The 20,265-nt window shown below is 39.9% G+C and overlaps 1 protein-coding gene across 1 annotated transcript in view; it reads right to left on the bottom strand.

The window, feature by feature from the left end:
* The window catches only part of STARD8 (StAR related lipid transfer domain containing 8), a 432,650-nt gene that overhangs the window by 391,827 nt on the left and 20,558 nt on the right, over positions 1–20,265 (bottom strand). The window contains exon 2 of the mRNA XM_053699029.1: positions 19,690–20,142. Coding sequence (XP_053555004.1) covers positions 19,690–20,040 — 351 coding nt within the window. The 5' untranslated portion in view covers positions 20,041–20,142. The remainder of the gene's footprint in view (positions 1–19,689; positions 20,143–20,265) is intronic.

Here is a 20,265-nt window from a genome sequence, read left to right as displayed (position 1 = left end):
CCGCAACTAAATAAAGTTATTACCCCCTAAACCGCCGCTCCCGGAGCCCACCGCAAGCTACTCTATACATATTAACCCCTAAACCGCCGCTCCCGGAGCCCACCGCAAGCTACTCTATACATATTAACCCCTAAACCGCCGCTCCCGGAGCCCACCGCAACTATAATAAATGTATTAACCCCTAAACCGCCGCTCCCTGAACCCGCCGCAACCTATATTAAATGTATTAACCCCTATCCTGCCCCCCCTACACCGTCGCCACCTATAATAAATTTATTGACCCCTATCCTGCCCCCCCTACACCGTCGCCACCTATAATAAATTTATTAACCCCTAATCTGCCCCCCCCACACCGTCGCCACCTATATTAAATGTATTAACCCCTATCCTGCCCCCCACTACGCCGCCGCCACTGTAATAAAATTATTAACCCCTAAACCTAAGTCTAACCCTAACGCCCCCCTAACTTAAATATTAATTAAATAAATCTAAATAAATTAACTCTTATTAATTAAATGAATCCTATTTAAAACTAAATACTTACCTTTAAAATAAACCCTAATATAGCTACAATATAAATAATAATTATATTCTAGCTATCTTAGGATTTATATTTATTTTACAGGTAACTTTCAATTTATTTTAACCATGTACAATAACTATTAAATAGTTATTAACTATTTAATAGCTTACCTAGCTAAAATAAAGAGAAATGTACCTGTGAAATAAATCCTAACCTAAGTTACAATTACACCTAACACTACACTATACTTAAATAAATTATTCCTATTTAAAAATAAATACTTACCTGTAAAATAAACCCTAAGATAGCTACAATATAATTAATAATTATATTATAGCTATCTTAGGATTTATATTTATTTTACAGGTAACTTTGTATTTATTTAGCTAGTTAGAATAGTTATTAAATAGTTATTAACTATTTAATAACTACCTAGCTAAAAGAAATACAAAATTACCTGTAAAATAAATCCTAACCTAAGTTACAATTAAACCTAATACTACACTATCATTAAATTAACTAAATAAACTACCTACAAATAACTACAATTAAATACAATTACATAAACTAACTAAAGTACAAAAAATAAAAAAAGCTAAGTTACAAAAAATAAAAAATTAAGTTACAAACATGTTAAAAATATTACAACAATTTTAAGCTACTTACACCTAATCTAAGCCCCCTAATAAAATAACAAACCCCCCCAAAATAAAAAAAAATCCCTACCCTATTCTAAATTAAATAAATTTCAAAGCTCTTTTACCTTACCAGCCCTTAAAAGGGCCATTTGTGGGGGCATGCCCCAAAAAGTTCAGCTCTTTTGCCTGTAAAAGAAAAATACAACCCCCCCCCCAACATTAAAACCCACCACCCACATACCCCTAATCTAACCCAAACCACCCTTACAAAAACCTAACACTAATCCCCTGAAGATCATCCTACCTTGAGTCGTCTTCACTCAGCCGAGCCACCGATGGAACTGAAGAGGACATCCGGAGTGGAAGAAGTTAATCCTCCAAGCGGCGCTGAAGAAATCTTCCATCCGATGAAGTCATCATCCAGGCGGCGCTGAAGAAGTCTTCGATCCAGCCGATGTCATCTTCAAAGAGGCGCTGAAGAGGTCTTCTATCCGGGCGAAGTCATCTTCCAAGCCGGGTCTTGAATCTTCCTTCCACCGACGCGGAACCACCTTCTTCACCGACGGACTACGACGAATGACGGCTCCTTTAAGGGACGTCATCCAAGATGGCGTCCCCTCAATTCCGATTGGCTGATAGGATTCTATCAGCCAATCGGAATTAAGGTAGGAAAAATCTGATTGGCTGATGGAATCAGCCAATCAGATTGAGCTCGCATTCTATTGGCTGTTCCGATCAGCCAATAGAATGCGAGCTCAATCTGATTGGCTGATTGGATCAGTCAATCGGATTGAACTTGAATCTGATTGGCTGATTCCATCAGCCAATCAGATTTTCCTACCTTAATTCCGATTGGCTGATAGAATCCTATCAGCCAATCGGAATTGAGGGGACGCCATCTTGGATGACGTCCCTTAAAGGAGCCGTCATTCGTCGTAGTCCGTCGGTGAAGAAGGTGGTTCCGCGTCGGCGGAAGGAAGATTCAAGACCCGGCTTGGAAGATGACTTCGCCCGGATAGAAGACCTCTTCAGCGCCTCTTTGAAGATGACATCGGCTGGATCGAAGACTTCTTCAGCGCCGCCTGGATGATGACTTCATCGGATGGAAGATTTCTTCAGCGCCGCTTGGAGGATTAACTTCTTCCGCTCCGGATGTCCTCTTCAGTTCCATCGGTGGCTCGGCTGAGTGAAGACGACTCAAGGTAGGATGATCTTCAGGGGATTAGTGTTAGGTTTTTGTAAGGGGGGTTTGGGTTAGATTAGGGGTATGTGGGTGGTGGGTTTTAATGTTGGGGGGGGTTGTATTTTTCTTTTACAGGCAAAAGAGCTGAACTTTTTGGGGCATGCCCCCACAAATGGCCCTTTTAAGGGCTGGTAAGGTAAAAGAGCTTTGAAATTTATTTAATTTAGAATAGGGTAGGGATTTTTTTTTATTTTGGGGGGGTTTGTTATTTTATTAGGGGGCTTAGATTAGGTGTAAGTAGCTTAAAATTGTTGTAATATTTTTAACATGTTTGTAACTTAATTTTTTATTTTTTGTAACTTAGCTTTTTTTATTTTTTGTACTTTAGTTAGTTTATGTAATTGTATTTAATTGTAGTTATTTGTAGGTAGTTTATTTAGTTAATTTAATGATAGTGTAGTATTAGGTTTAATTGTAACTTAGGTTAGGATTTATTTTACAGGTAATTTTGTATTTCTTTTAGCTAGGTAGTTATTAAATAGTTAATAACTATTTAATAACTATTCTAACTAGCTAAAATAAATACAAAGTTACCTGTAAAATAAATATAAATCCTAAGATAGCTAGAATATAATTATTATTTATATTGTAGCTATATTAGGGTTTATTTTATAAGTAAGTATTTAGTTTTAAATAGGATTCATTTAGTTAATAAGAGTTAATTTATTTAGATTTATTTAATTAATATTTAAGTTAGGGGGGCGTTATGGTTAGGGTTAGACTTAGGTTTAGGGGTTAATCATTTTATTACAGTGGCGGCGGCGTAGTGGGGGGCAGGATAGGGGTTAATAAATTTATTATAGGTGGCGACGGTGTAGGGGAGGCAGGATAGGGGTTAATAGGTTTAATAAAGGTTGCGGCGGGTTCATGGAGCGGCGGTTTAGGGGTTAAACTATTTATTTAGTTGCGGAGAGGTGCGGGATCAGCAGGATAGGGGTTAATAATTTTATAATAGAGGGCGACGGTATAGGGGGGGCAGGATAGGGGTTACTAGGTATAATGTAGGTGGCAGCGGTGTCCGGGAGCGGCGGTTTAGGGGTTAATACATTTATAAGACTTGCGGCAGGGTCTAGGAGCGGCGGTTTAGGGGTTAGTAACTTTATTTAGTTGCGGGGGCCTCCGGGGGCGCCGGTATAGGGGGTAGAACAGTGTAGTTTAGTGTGAGTGCTTAGTGACAGGCTAGCAATAAAGCTGGGAAAAAGCCGAAGGGCAGCGAGATCGGATGAGTGATAACTGTCACAGTCCGCTGCTCATCGCCCCGCGGCTTTTTGACAGCTTTATTTGATAACTTAGGCGTATTTTTTAAGGTCCGCGGCGGCGAAGGTAGGCGAGCTTAGGCGGACGTATTGGGCCGGCGAAGCCAGAAAAGTAGACGGCTTGATAACTACCCCCCTAATAATTCTATTTCTGCAAGTGTGTTTCTTATACTATTAAAGTTTGCATATGATACTACACTGGTTGGTCTTATTTCCAATGGAGATAAACAAAGTTACCATATGGACGTTGGTAGGCTGGTAAGATGAAGTTAAGCAAATCATTTAGAGCTAAATATCCACAAAACCAAAGAAATGGTCATTGATTTTAGAAAAAAAAGTCCTCTCTCTCTTTCATTGTATAGTGGACAGAGTTAAATCTTACAAATGTTTGTATACAAATATCCATCATGACCTTAAATGGGATAATAACATCTTCATGATTATTAAGATGTCTCAGCAACGCTTATATTTTCTAAAAGCAACTTAAAAAATGTGGCCTTTCTCAAAGGCTGTTGGTTCGTTTTTATTCAGCCATTATTGAATCAGTTTTATCATCCTCTATTTCAGTTTGGGACGGCCCTGCTACCCTACAACTAAAAGCGATGTTACATCGTATTATAAAGACTAAAGAGAAAATTCTCAAGAATATTTATTTTTCGGGAATGAGTGGGATTTTTTGTTATCAGACTCCTCTCACCCTGGTCATTTTTTCCCCAGACTATAAATGTTGCAATAGGAATATTTATCTTATCTCACTTATTTGTGTGAGTAAATTACTTCGTGTCTGCACTACTACACTTTTTTATAGTAGATGGATTTTAGAATAATGGGTTTTCTCTTTTTCGATAACATGTTTTTTCACATAGCAGAATATGTTCTAGTTATTCATAAATACATATATATATTTATATTTAGGTGAACAAGAGGATAATTCCTGCACTATAACACAAAGACTAGATAGCTAGAACACTTAAGTCTTATATCTTTAACACCAGCTCTGATAATCAAATAAACACATAAATAAAATGAGCCTTTGATGTAGGGGAAAATAAAAGTCACAAATTATAAATCAATTAAAAATATATAAAACACACATAGAGTCCATTCCAAATACTGAGCAGCAGGTAAACATACATGTTGTAAAGGTTCCCAAAACGTCACAAGAAAAGAATGAAACAGCAAAACAGTGTTTCAGCGCCACAGCACAAGTATGGAACTTCCCAATTGAAAATAATGTGGGGCGGAAAACCCCAGTAGCAAAACACCTACTTTAAATAACCTCAATCCATATGAGCTAAGTCGCCGCTATATCTGGATAGAGCCGTGCTCACTTAGGCCTCCTATACGTAATCCCCGAAGATGGCAAAGGATACAGAGGATCCAGTCAAAAGTGCCGCACCTATAGTATGGCAGATCACCTTTTCAGTGAGATCCTCACCTCTCAGAGTGCAAGTGGTATATGTGAAAAAAATATATCACAGGTACATAGTGAAGTACGTTTTTATTAAAATGCAAATAAAACAAGGCATAAAAGCACTCACAAATAGGACCTCAATCAATATGAGGTAAGAAGTAGATAAAAATAAGTCAAGGTGGGGAAACCGGAACAGTGATTATTAGTACCAGTCCAGGAGTGACATACACTTGGTACACAAGTATCACAGTCCCTGACGCGTTATGAAGTTAACCTTCTTCCTCAGAGGGATAAATGTAGTGTGTGTAATATCGAGTTTAAAAAGACGCGGCTCAAAATCTGGTTTGTAAAGCAAAGGACATGATTGGTTCAAAAGCGCAGTGCGTGATTGGTCGTAGGACAGTCACGTGATATTATTATATGGCCAGGATACAAAATTCACTAAAATTTAAGGTGGATTATTTGTTAGCCATTTCTATACGCTCTGAATTAATTCTAAAGGCAACCCACAGGTGCTGAAGAGGCATATTAGATAAAGATTATTATTAGACCACGTTAAACGACTGTCTTAGTATAAATCTGAATGCACATCCACTGATACTTAAAAAATATAATACAGTTAAGTATGCATTGGGATATAAAATTGTACTCCTAATTAAGATATTATTAATGGAGGAGAACTAAAACTTTAAAAAATATATAATTACATTATGCATTTAATACATAAATATATACTAAAACATTTTTTCTATATGTATAAAAAAACATTCCAAAGACTAGCAGATTATTGGTATATAAAGCAACAAAAAATATATTTTATGTTATCAGAGAATCTGGAAAGTAATTAATCTAATCAAGACATGATAATATATATATATATATATATATATATATATATATATATATAAAGCTTTTTGGTAAAATATATATCTATATGCACTTATATATATCTATATATGTATACATATGTATTTATATGTCTGTAAATACATATATACACAAATAAATACACAAATACTGTACACATACACACATATATATACAGGGAGTGCAGAATTATTAGGCAAGTTGTATTTTTGAGGATTAATTTTATTATTGAACAACAACCATGTTCTCAATGAACCCAAAAAACTCATTAATATCAAAGCTGAATAGTTTTGGAAGTAGTTTTTAGTTTGTTTTTAGTTATAGCTATTTTAGGGGGATATCTGTGTGTGCAGGTGACTATTACTGTGCATAATTATTAGGCAACTTAACAAAAAACAAATATATACCCATTTCAATTATTTATTTTTACCAGTGAAACCAATATAACATCTCAACATTCACAAATTTACATTTCTGACATTCAAAATCAAAACAAAAAAAAAACAGTGACCAATATAGCCACCTTTCTTTGCAAGGTCACTCAAAAGCCTGCCATCCATGGATTCTGTCAGTGTTTTGATCTGTTCACCATCAACATTGCGTGCAGCAGCAACCACAGCCTCCCAGACACTGTTCAGAGAGGTGTACTGTTTTCCCTCCTTGTAAATCTCACATTTGATGATGGACCACAGGTTCTCAATGGGGTTCAGATCAGGTGAACAAGGAGGCCATGTCATTAGATTTTCTTCTTTTATACCCTTTCTTGCCAGCCACACTGTGGAGTACTTGGACGCGTGTGATGGAGCATTGTCCTGCATGAAAATCATGTTTTTCTTGAAGGATGCAGACTTCTTCCTGTACCACTGCTTGAAGAAGGTGTCTTCCAGAAACTGGCAGTAGGACTGGGAGTTGAGCTTGACTCCATCCTCAACCCGAAAAGGCCCCACAAGCTCATCTTTGATGATACCAGCCCAAACCAGTACTCCACCTCCACCTTGCTGGTGTCTGAGTCGGACTGGAGCTCTCTGCCCTTTACCAATCCAGCCACGGGCCAATGCATCTGGCCCATCAAGACTCACTCTCATTTCATCAGTCCATAAAACCTTAGAAAAATCAGTCTTGAGATATTTCTTGGCCCAGTCTTGACGTTTCAGCTTGTGTGTCTTGTTCAGTGGTGGTCGTCTTTCAGCCTTTCTTACCTTGGCCATGTCTCTGAGTATTGCACACCTTGTGCTTTTGGGCACTCCAGTGATGTTGCAGCTCTGAAATATGGCCAAACTGGTGGCAAGTCGCATCTTGGCAGCTGCACGCTTGACTTTTCTCAGTTCATGGGCAGTTATTTTGTGCCTTAGTTTTTCCACACGCTTCTTGCGACCCTGTTGACTATTTTGAATGAAACGCTTGATTGTTCGATGATCACGCTTCAGAAGCTTTGCAATTTTAAGAGTGCTGCATCCCTCTGCAAGATATCTCACTATTTTTTACTTTTCTGAGCCTGTCAAGTCCTTCTTTTGACCCATTTTGCCAAAGGAAAGGAAGTTGCCTAATAATTATGCACACCTGATATAGGGTGTTGATGTCATTAGACCACACCCCTTCTCATTACAGAGATGCACATCACCTAATATGCTTAATTGGTAGTAGGCTTTCGAGCCTATACAGCTTGGAGTAAGACAACATGCATAAAGAGGATGATGTGGTCAAAATACTCATTTGCCTAATAATTCTGCACTCCCTGTATATATATATATATATATATATATATATATACACACACAAACATACATATACATATTTAGACATGTATATGTATCTTCCTCAAAGTCCTTTGCATGCCTGAGATGTCATACCTTTTTGAACCCTTATAACTTTTTTGTGCAATTTTTTTTTATTAGATAGTGTTATTATTTGTGTAACTGTACTGTTAAATGTATTTTTGATTTGTCTTGTAAAACTTTTTTGTCAAACGTAACAGTTAACCAGAGCTCTGAAGTTGCGCAATTCCGCAATTGTACTCAAGTGATCGCTTTTACTTTCAACCAGTAATACGCGTGCTACTTCTAACGCAACAGTTAGCACACCACTCGTAATCTAGGCCTAATAAATGTAAAGTGCTTTCTCTCCTATATCTGCTACATGATGCACAGTTCCATTTTATCTTCCGTACAGCTGTTTGAATTGGCTGGTTGAGCCTGAGAGTAGTACATACCTTCCATTCTTCCATATCTCTTCAAATTGCTTGTCGTTCCAAACGTTTGTATGTGAGATAAGATGAAAGTCGCTTGGGGCTAAATGTTTACTGTATGTAAGTAGACAAAAAGTTCTAAATTATGTGTTTAATTTCTGAATTAGCACCTCTCTTGGGTATGGCCCAACTACAGTTAAAATACTAAGTCCCATTAAACTCATAATTAAAAGGGACATTAAACCCTATGAGGTGTTTGATTTATCAGCTATTTTATAATTAACCTATACATACATTATCTAACTGGCCTCAGCAGAGTAGATAAGACAACATAACAGACTTTTAAAACTAAGGAAAATTAGGTTACAAAATGGCAGCACTGATAACCTTATAGAAACTTAAAAGGAAAGGAAAGTCAGAATTTAAAGGGACAGTTTACTTATTTTTTTTCTCCCTTTTAATTTGTTCCCAATGATCCACTTTACCTGCTGGAGTGTATTAAATTGTTTACCCTCCTTTACCCTTATATTGGCATTTGAAATAGTTGATTTAGCCTGTGGTATCCCCACCTATTCTGAAAGTTTGTGGCCGCAGGTCCAAGCTATAGATAGGCTGTGTAAACACAGCCAGCAGAAGAGATTACACTCCTAGTGGGATATAGCAGAGATAAGGTAATAACATTTTGATTTTCCATTGTTCTCTCCAAGTACTGGTGATTGTTTTATGGACAGATATAAGATAAAGAAGCAGGTATATGTGCACAATGTGATACAGTAATGAGATCTGATTATACCTACAAGCTCAACCCATTTTATTAGGTTGTGGCTTCAAAACACAAAATAAGAGCTTTAATATACACAAATAAACCTTAAAAACAGAATTTATGCTTACCTGATAAATTACTTTCTCCAACGGTGTGTCCGGTCCACGGCGTCATCCATAACTTGTGGGAATATTCTCTTCCCCAACAGGAAATGGCAAAGAGCACAGCAAAAGCTGTCCATATAGTCCCTCCTAGGCTCCGCCCACCCCAGTCATTCGACCGACGGACAGGAGAAAAAACAGGAGAAACCATAAGGTGCCGTGGTGACTGTAGTTAAAGAAAGAAATTCATCAAACCTGATTAAAAAACCAGGGCGGGCCGTGGACCGGACACACCGTTGGAGAAAGTAATTTATCAGGTAATCATAAATTCTGTTTTCTCCAACATTGGTGTGTCCGGTCCACGGCGTCATCCATAACTTGTGGGTACCAATACCAAAGCTTTAGGACACGGATGAAGGGAGGGAGCCAATCAGGTTACCTAAACAGAAGGCACCACGGCTTGCAAAACCTTTCTCCCAGAAATAGCCTCCGAAGAAGCAAAAGTATTAAATTTGTAGAATTTGGCAAAAGTGTGCTGGGAAGACCAAGTCGCTGCCTTACATATCTGATCAACAGAAGCCTCGTTCTTGAAGGCCCATGTGGAAGCCAAAGCCCTAGTAGAGTGAGCTGTGATGCGTTCAGGAGGCTGCCGTCCGGCAGTCTCGTAAGCCAATCGGATGATGCTTTTCAGCCAAAAGGAAAGTGAGGTAGCAGTAGCTTTTTGACCTCTCCTCTTGCCAGAATAAACGACAAACAGAGAAGACGTTTGTCTGAAATCCTTTGTTGCTTCTAAATAGAACTTTAAAGCACGAACTACATCTAAATTGTGTAACAAACGTTCCTTCTTTGAAACTGGATTCGGACACAAAGAAGGCACAACTATTTCCTGGTTAATATTCTTGTTGGAAACAACCTTTGGAAGGAAACCAGGCTTAGTACGCAAAACAACCTTATCTGAATGGAACACCAGATAGGGCGGATTACATTGCAAAGCAGATAACTCAGAAACTCTTCTAGCAGAAGAAATAGCAACCAAAAACAGAACTTTCCAAGATAACATCTTGATATCTATGGAATGTAGAGGTTCAAACGGAACCCCTTGAAGAACTGAAAGAACTAAATTCAGACTCCAGGGAGGAGTCAAAGGTCTGTAAACAGGCTTGATCCTGACCAAAGCCTGAACAAAAGCTTGAACATCAGGCACAGCTGCCAGTCGTTTGTGTAACAAGACAGATAAAGCAGAAATCTGTCCCTTTAGAGAACTCGCTGATAATCCTTTATCCAAACCTTCTTGGAGAAAGGAAAGGATCCTAGGAATTTTGATCTTACTCCATGAGAATCCCTTGAATTCACACCAACAGATATATCTTTACCATATTTTATGGTAAATTTTTCTAGTTACAGGTTTTCTGGCTTGTACCAGAGTATCTATTACAGAATCCGAAAACCCACGCTTAGATAAAATCAAGCGTTCAATTTCCAAGCCGTTAGCTGGAGGGAAACTAGATTTGGATGATCGAATGGACCCTGTACTAGAAGATCCTGTCTCAAAGGTAGCTTCCATGGTGGAGCCGATGACATATTCACCAGGTCTGCATACCAAGTCCTGCATGGCCACGCAGGAGCTATCAAGATCACCGAGGCCCTCTCCTGCTTGATCCTGGCTACCAGCCTGGGAATGAGAGGAAACGGTGGAAACACATAAGCTAGGTTGAAGGTCCAAGGCGCTACTAATGCATCCACTAGAGTCGCCTTGGGATCCCTGGATCTGGACCCGTAGCAAGGAACCTTGAAGTTCTGACGAGACACCATCAGATCCATGTCTGGAATGCCCCATAATTGAGTCAACTGGGCAAATATCTCCGGGTGGAGTTCCCACTCCCCCGGATGGAATGTCTGACAACTCAGATAATCCGCCTCCCAGTTTTCCACTCCTGGGATGTGGATCGCAGATAGGTGGCAGGAGTGATCCTCCGCCCATTTTATGATTTTGGTCACTTCTCTCATCGCCAGGGAACTCCTTGTTCCCCCCCTGATGGTTGATGTAAGCAACAGTCGTCATGTTGTCTGATTGGAATCTTATGAATCTGGCCTTTGCTAGTTGAGGCCAAGCCCTGAGAGTATTGAATATCGCTGAAAAAAGAAGAAATGGAAGGCTGCTGAGCATCAGTAAAACGGTTTATTTATTTCCAAGTATAAAAAATACACATAGAAGTGACCAAAGTGACCAAAGTCACAACAAACAGGGAAGGAGACAGCAGTCTTACATGTTTCACGCACACTTGCGCTTAATCATAGATGCTGGGAACAAGTATGGACAGCTGCTTCATTTAAAGGGACAACACACCAATAGAAACATTCATATAATTAAGTCATGCAATCCTTGTTTATCAACTTATGCATTTAATTTGTAAAGTGTGTGTCCACATTTAATGATGCAGATCAGATGAAAACAAAATACAAAATACTTGTGAAGGGGGGACAAAATCTGGCACATGTGTGAAAGATATATATAACTATAATTTTAATGTGAAAATGTTCAAGTAAATAATATAAATATATATATATCCTCAAATAAAATAGAAAATAAGAAACAAATGTATGTGTGATTGTCTACAAAGTATGGAACACCATGGAACCTGTGACATATTAACAAAGCATCACATTAGATTTGCAGGATAAATAAATGGTATTCATGTATCCTTTTAAAAAAATATGTATATATCTCAAATGAAATAAACAAACAAATCAAATATACAAATGCAAATGTCATAGGTATCATAGGTTGCTGCATATTGAAATTAACCCTTGATATAGAGATTCTAGTAATATTCCATTGGGTATCAAAGACTACAAACTACAAAAATATCTGCAATGCAGTTATTTGAGTATAGAGAGGGAGGGGGAGGGAAAAGAGTTATATAGAGAAAGGAATTTGAATAGAATAATTAAAATATATATACTAAAATATATACTAATATGAAGATATATGTATAGCTTTCAATATATTTCTCTCAATATGTTTAATAGTGTAAATTCCAGTTTAGTCAACAAAGTATCTCATATCCCACTCCAAATTGATACCCAGTGGAGACCTGGTCTTTAATTTATAAATCCAGAAAAGTTCTTTCCTATCCAGGATTTTGGATTTATCTCCCCCTCTAGGTGGGGTTCTTGCTAGGTCTATGATCTTAATTTTAATACTGGGTACATTGGTAAAGTGAAGGAGATTAAAGTGTTTCGCTACTGCCGAATCCTTATTAAAATTCTTTATATCTCTCAGATGTTCCCTAGCTCGGTCTCTAAGGGTTCTGGTCGACTGTCCCACATATTGGGCCCCACAAAGTTTACAATCCAATAAGTACACCATGTAGTCAGTAAGACATGTAGCATAAAAATCTATTTCAAAGGATTCACCTGTGACCTTGCTACTGAACCTATTGGTGTAGTCCATAGTATCACAGGTTAAACAATTCGTGAGATGTGCCCTAAAATTACCTACACCCCTAAGCCAATTAGCATTAGACCTAATCTCATTTTTAACTAGGCTGGGGGAAAGTTTGGTAGCTAGTGTGGGTGGCTTTTTTGCAACGAATTTGCAGTCTTTAACATAAGGCTGTAAAACCTCATCACCCTTCAATAAATGTAGATGCTTTTTAATGATACTACATATGGAATTGTATTGGGGTGAATACTGAGTTGAAAAAACAATACTCCTTTCATCCAAATAACCCTTCTGGTTACCCTTGGTATTGGCATGTCTTGTCCCTTCAGCTGTGTCATCAGTGTTTACTGTGTGCACTTTGTTTGGAGGTTTCCAATCCTTAATCTCCTCAAAAGTTTTATATAACCCTTCCTCATTGTATCCTCTGGCCTTTAGTCTAATGATAAGATCATTTGCACCTTCAATATATTTTTCTAAAGTGCTGGCATTCCGTCTTAACCTAATGAATTGGCTTCTAGGGATGGATTTAATTAGATGTTTGGGGTGGCATGATGTGGCATGAAGTAAGGTATTACCTGCCGTTTCTTTTCTATATGTAGTTGAAATGATCTTATGTGTGGTGGCGTCACCATGTAGGTTAAGATCTAGAAAATGTACCTCTTTGTGATGTACCTCCCCAGTAAATGTAAGATTGACATCATTATTATTCAATAGTGTCAAAAAATCATCAAACAAAAAATCCTCTTTACTTTACTTGAACATTTTCACATTATAAATTATAGTTATATATATCTTTCACACATGTGCCAGATTTTGTCCCCCCTTCACAAGTATTTTGTATTTTGTTTTTATCTGATCTGCATCATTAAATGTGGACACACACTTTACAAATTAAATGCATAAGTTGATAACCAAGGATTGCATGACTTAATTATATGAATGTTTCTATTGGTGTGTTGTCCCTTTAAATGAAGCAGCTGTCCATACTTGTTCCCAGCATCTATGATTAAGCGCAAGTGTGCGTGAAACATGTAAGACTGCTGTCTCCTTCCCTGTTTGTTGTGACTTTGGTCACTTTGGTCACTTCTATGTGTATTTTTTATACTTGGAAATAAATAAACCGTTTTACTGATGCTCAGCAGCCTTCCATTTCTTCTTTTTGCACATTTTTTGCGGTAGTCCGCCGCTACCCTTTGGTTGGCTCCACACCATTTCCCCCTGCTCACATATGGTTTGATCCGCTCTGTTTCCTGTGCCTGGCGGACGATCACTGCAGCAGCACCTCTCTCTTCACTATTGAATATCGCTCTCAGTTCCAGAATGTTTATCGGGAGAAGAGACTCTTCCCGAGACCATAGCCCCTGAGCTTTCAGGGAGTCCCAGACCGCGCCCCAGCCCACTAGACTGGCGTCGGTCGTGACGATGACCCACTCTGGTCTGAGGAAGCTCATTCCCTGGGACAGGTGATCCTGGGTTAGCCACCAACGGAGTGAGTCTCTGGTCTTCTGATCTACTTGAATCACTGGAGACAAGTCTGTATAGTCCCCATTCCACTGTTTCAGCATGCACAGTTGTAATGGTCTTAGATGAATTTGCGCAAAATGAACTATGTCCATTGCTGCAACCATCAACCCTACTACTTCCATGCACTGAGCTATGGAAGGTCGTGGAACAGAGTGAAGAACTTGACAAGCGTTTAGAAGTTTCGACTTTCTGACATCTGTCAGGAAAATCTTCATTTCTAAAGAATCTATTATTGTCCCCAAGAAAGGAACTCTTGTCGACGGAGACAGGGAACTCTTTTCTATGTTCACTTTCCATCCGTGAGATCTGAGAAAGGCCAGAACGATGTCTGTGTGAGCCTTTGCCTTTGAAAGAGATGACGCTTGTATCAGAATGTCGTCCAAGTAAGGTGCCACTGCAATGCCCCTTGGTCTTAGAACCGCTAGAAGGGACCCGAGTACCTTTGTGAAAATCCTTGGAGCAGTGGCTAGCCCGAATGGGAGAGCCACAAACTGGTAATGTTTGTCCAGAAAGGCGAACCTTAGGAACTGATGATGATCTTTGTGGATAGGAATATGTAGATACGCATCCTTTAGATCCACGGTAGTCATAAATTGACCCTCCTGGATTGTAGGTAAAATCGTTCGAATGGTTTCCATTTTGAACGATGGCACTCTGAGAAATTTGTTTAGAAACTTTAAATCCAGAATTGGTCTGAAAGTTCCCTCTTTTTTGGGAACCACAAACAGATTTAAGTAAAACCCCATTCCTTGTTCCACGGTTGGAACTGGGTGTATCACTCCCATTTTTAACAGGTCTTCTACACAATGTAAGAATGCCTGTCTCTTTATTTGGTTTGAGGATAAGTGAGACATGTGGAACCTTCCCCTTGGGGGTAGTTCCTTGAATTCCAGAAGATAACCCTGAGAAACTATTTCTAGTGCCCAGGGATCCTGAACATCTCTTGCCCAAGCCTGAGCGAAGAGAGAGAGTCTGCCCCCTACTAGATCCAGTCCCGGATCGGGGGCTACTCCTTCATGCTGTCTTGTTAGTAGCAGCAGGTTTCTTGGCCTGCTTACCCTTGTTCCAGCCTTGCATCGGTTTCCAAGCTGGTTTGGTTTGCGAAGCATTACCCTCTTGTCTAGAGGCTGCAGAGTTGGAGGCCGGTCCGTTCCTGAAATTGCGAAAGGAACGAAAATTAGACTTATTCTTGGCCTTGAAAGGCCTATCTTGTGGGAGGGCGTGGCCCTTACCCCCAGTGATGTCTGAGATAATCTCTTTCAATTCTGGCCCAAAAAGAGTTTTACCCTTGAAAGGGATATTAAGCAATTTTGTCTTGGAAGATACATCCGCTGACCAAGACTTTAGCCAGAGCGCTCTGCGCGCCACAATTGCAAACCCAGAATTTTTCGCCGCTAATCTAGCTAACTGCAAAGCGGCATCTAAAATAAAAGAATTAGCCAACTTAAGTGCGTGAACCCTGTCCTTAACCTCCTCATACGGAGTCTCTCTACTGAGCGACTTTTCTAGTTCTTCGAACCAGAACCACGCTGCTGTAGTGACAGGAATAATGCACGAAATAGGTTGCAGGAGGTAACCTTGCTGTACAAAAATCTTTTTAAGCAAACCCTCCAATTTTTTATCCATAGGATCTTTGAAAGCACAATTATCCTCGATAGGAATAGTAGTGCGCTTGGCTAGTGTAGAAACTGCCTCCTCGACCTTAGGGACTGTCTGCCATAAGTCCTTTCTGGGGTCGACCATAGGAAATAATTTCTTAAATATAGGAGGGGGAACAAAAGGTATGCCGGGCTTCTCCCACTCCTTATTCACTATGTCCGCCACCCGCTTGGGTATAGGAAAAGCGTCAGGGTGCACCGGAACCTCTAGGAACTTGTCCATCTTGCACAATTTTTCTGGAATGACCAGGTTGTCACAATCATCCAGAGTAGATAGCACCTCCTTAAGCAGTGCGCGGAGATGCTCTAATTTAAATTTAAATGTCACAACATCAGGTTCTGCCTGTTGAGAAATTCTACCTGAATCTGAAATTTCCCCATCTGACAAAACCTCCCTCACGGCCCCTTCAGATTGGTGTGAGGGTATGACAGAGCAATTATCATCAGCGCCCTCCTGCTCTACAGTGTTTAAAACAGAGCAATCGCGCTTTCTCTGATATGCAGGCATTTTGGATAAAATATTTGCTATGGAGTTATCCATTACTGCCGTCAATTGTTGCATAGTAATAAGCATTGGCGCGCTAGAAGTACTAGGGGCCTCCTGCGTGGGCAAAACTGGTGTAGACACAGAAGGAGATGATGTAGAACTATGTCTACTCCCTTCATCTGATGAATCATCTTGGGCAACTTTACTATCTGTGGCAGTACTGTCCTTACTTTGTTTGGACGCTATGGCGCAATTATCACACAATTTTGAAGGGGGAGACACATTGGCTTCCATACATACAGAACATAGCTTATCTGAAGGCACAGACATGTTAAACAGGCTTAAACTTGTCAATAAAGTACAAAAACCATTTTTAAACAAAACCGTTACTGTCTCTTTAAATTTTAAACAGTGCACACTCTATTACTGAATATGTGAAAAACTATGAAGGAATTGTTCAAATTTAACCAAATTTTCACCACAGTGTCTTAAAGCATTCAAAGCATTGCACCCCAAATTTGAGACCTTTAACCCTTAAAATGAAGAAACCGGAGCCGGTTAAAGTTTTAACCCCTCTACAGTCCCAGCTACAGCCTTTGCTGCGACTTTAACAAACCCAGGGGGTATACGATACCAAATGAAGCCTTCTAGGAACCTTTTCAAATACTTTCAGACCCACACACATGCAGCTGCATGTCCTGCTCTCAAAAGAAACTGCGCAGTAATGGCGCGGAAATGAGGCTCAGCCTACTACAGGGAAGGCCCTTCCTGACTGAAAAGGTGTCTAAACCAGTGCCTGACATTAAAAAAAAAACGTTCCCCAAATTATATAAGTGTGAATATCAACATCAATCTTTATAAAAAGCCCAAATAAAGCAAACGATCTTGCCCATAAAAATGTATACCAGTTTTATAGCCCACATTAAGCCCTTAATTCTGTTTGATTAAGAAAATGGCTTATCGGTCCCCATGAGGGGAATGACAGCCTTCCAGCATTACACAGTCTTGTTAGAAAAATGGCTAGTCATACCTTAAGCAGAAAAGTCTGCTAACTGTTTCCCCCAACTGAAGTTATTTCATCTCAACAGTCCTATGTGGAAACAGCAAACGATTTTAGTTACTGCTGCTAAAATCATATTCCTCTCACAAACAGAACTCTTCATCTTTTTCTGTTTCAGAGTAAATAGTACATACCAGCACTATTTAAAAATAACAAACTCTTGATAGTAGAATAAAAAACTACAACTAATCACCACATACTCTTCACCATCTCCGTGGAGATGTTGCCTGTGCAACGGCAAAGAGAATGATTGGGGTGGGCGGAGCCTAGGAGGGACTATATGGACAGCTTTTGCTGTGCTCTTTGCCATTTCCTGTTGGGGAAGAGAATATTCCCACAAGTTATGGATGGCGCCGTGGACCGGACACACCAATGTTGGAGAAAAGCTAATTTCCATACATTTTTTACCCTGCAGTTGGTAAAAAAAGCAATTGTAAACACATTAAGGGAAAAACTATTTTAAACAACTTTCCATTTTTTCCTTCGATTATCTAATTTGATTTATCCTCTTAGTATCCTTTGTTGAAAATCATACCTAGGTAGGTTCAGGAGCAGCAATGAACTACTGGGAGCTAGCTAGTGATTGGTGGCTGCACATAAATACCTCTTGTTATTGGCTCCCAGTAGTAAACACATTAGATAACAGAAGTAATTTGGAAAGGTGTATAAAAGTGTATGCTCTATCGGAATCATGAAAGACAAATTTTTAGTTTAATTTCCCATTAACCACTTCAATGTGCATGACGAACAAACCTCGCCCCAGCCAGCTCCCTTGAAGCTACACAAGCTATTTTCGTCATGCAGGGGGGTTGCCGATCAAACACTGTTTTCTAATGTCAGGCTTACTGCCTAGAAGAGTCTAGGGGTCGCGTCCTTAGGAGACGTCTACCAGAATGATAACCTCCTCTAGCCCCCGGGACATGATCACAAGATTTGACATCCCTCGCCACTTGGAGTTCGACTATATGAGACTCAGATCCCTTATGAAGGCGTGGGGATTCCTGACTGATAAGATCAGGACACCCACCATCTGGGAGATTAGATTGAAAGTGGGCCTACAACTATATAAGCCACTCACCACTCACTACAAATCCCTTTTAGCGGTCCACTCACCTTATTCTTGTAAAAACAAGACACATGATCTCCTGGGAAACTGAACTGCGACTTACCCACACGACACTTGATTGGTCTAAGGCTATATTGGTGACTAAATCTGCACTACACTGTGTCACAATGTATGAACTTTATTTAAAAATTATTACTAGATGGCACCTTGTACCGACTAAACTTCGGACTCTGTACCCTGGGCACTCACTTCTGTGTTGGAGAGCCTGTGGAGAAATAGGCACTCCGCTCCATGTGTGGTGGTCATGTGACAGACTCCGACCGCTTTGGTCTAGATTATGCGCGGCCTGCATGGCCTTAGAACTGCCGCCACCGGATACTCCAAGCCTGGCCCTTCTCCATATTGGAATAAAAAATTCCTGTCCATAGGAGATACTTATATGTCTATTTGCTGACCTCGGTTAAAATGCTGATAGCCAGGAACTGAAAGAAAACGCAACCTCCAAGATGGCAGGCTGTAGTTGACTATTTACAATACATCAAATCCATGGAAGACTATGTCTTCCGGATGAGAAACCAGTCAGGAACATCTAGCCTAATATGGGAACCCTGGGAGACTTATCTGAAACAAGCCTCATAATTAGGCCCTTCCCTTTAGAGCAATACCAGCCCACTTATGGCAACTTTTCCCCCCCGACCACAGAGGGTGCACCTCACTGTGAATATCCCGTGGTGCCTCTCGTTTACTGACGGGGATTTCCCCCACCATTAGTACCCTACCCCTCCCCCCCTGATACTCTCCTCCCCCCTACCCTTATCTCCCTCTTCCCTCCCTGTACCCTCCCCCCCCCCCCCACCGCACACTCCCTTTATGGGACCTTGGGTAATTTAACCCAACAACACTATATCCGCCCACATATACCACATATACCATATATTTTCTTACTTCAGTATTGATTTGTGTTCTTTACCTGTCAGAACTACTGAATATGTCATCACTTGACATATATTTCTCCATTATAAAAATTTAAAATTTTACCAGAGTACCAATATATAACAAGATAACCATTCATGTGCGCACTAGATAGCCTCTTAATGTTATAAATGACTCCCTTACAGCGCCCACTGATTGCCTCCTGATGTCATTTATCTCCTGTTTTACTGTATGTACTATCGCTACCAATTATGTACAAACAAAGTACTGTTATGTTGTTATCACAATGTTGTTTTCAATAAAAATTTATTTGGAAAAAAACAAACAAAAAACCCCCACTGTTTTCTGTAATCCCCCGCACTACAGGCCGGGGATCAATGGTGGCCTAACTGGCGGCACTCCCACTCTCTTGTCTAAGAACGTAGTAGTGACACATACCCAATCAATTTCAAGCAGCAACATCAGTGACAAATTACACCCATTTTGTAATCCACAACAAAGGATGATGATTATTTTTCACACATACCTCAGAGCTGGATGTATACCTGAATGGAAACCATTCCTCAAACTCCAGATGCTGCACACTGTCCTCCATAACTGGATGTATAACGGGAAGATTCTCCGTAATCTCCTGGATGGGAAGCACTGAAGCCTCCCTGATATTACTCCTAGTGTAGAACCCATGAGGGCCATCCTCAGACTTGCTGTCAGTCGGTGCATCTTGCTCAAGGTCACAGCTAGTACAGTGTAAACAAAGGAGTCTGCTTAGGCGTCTAAGTTGGTGGCACTCAGAGGTCTCATACAGTGGGTGATGTTGCCAGCCCTGGGAGGGGTTGTATAATTCTTGTGCTTCACGTGATTCAACAATCATGGCCATTCAGATATTTTGCCTTGTATCCTCCATCTCATAATAATTCCATATAGCCTGCTTCGATGGGCACTGCTTCCTCTGTCTCCTTCCATGGGTCACTCGCAATCTCTAATAGAGTAATACACAATGTTTGAGTATTTATTTACGTTTCGGAATGTTATAACAAGCTAGTTTTATTTTGCAGAAGTGATTTGTGTAACTGGTTCCCAAGCGTTGTTTACAATGATATGC

This window comes from Bombina bombina, chromosome 1 (genome assembly GCF_027579735.1).
Source record: "Bombina bombina isolate aBomBom1 chromosome 1, aBomBom1.pri, whole genome shotgun sequence".
Classification (NCBI taxonomy): domain Eukaryota; kingdom Metazoa; phylum Chordata; class Amphibia; order Anura; family Bombinatoridae; genus Bombina; species Bombina bombina.
Note: the sequence above shows the minus strand (reverse complement) of the source record. Positions and strands in the feature narration are given on the sequence as shown.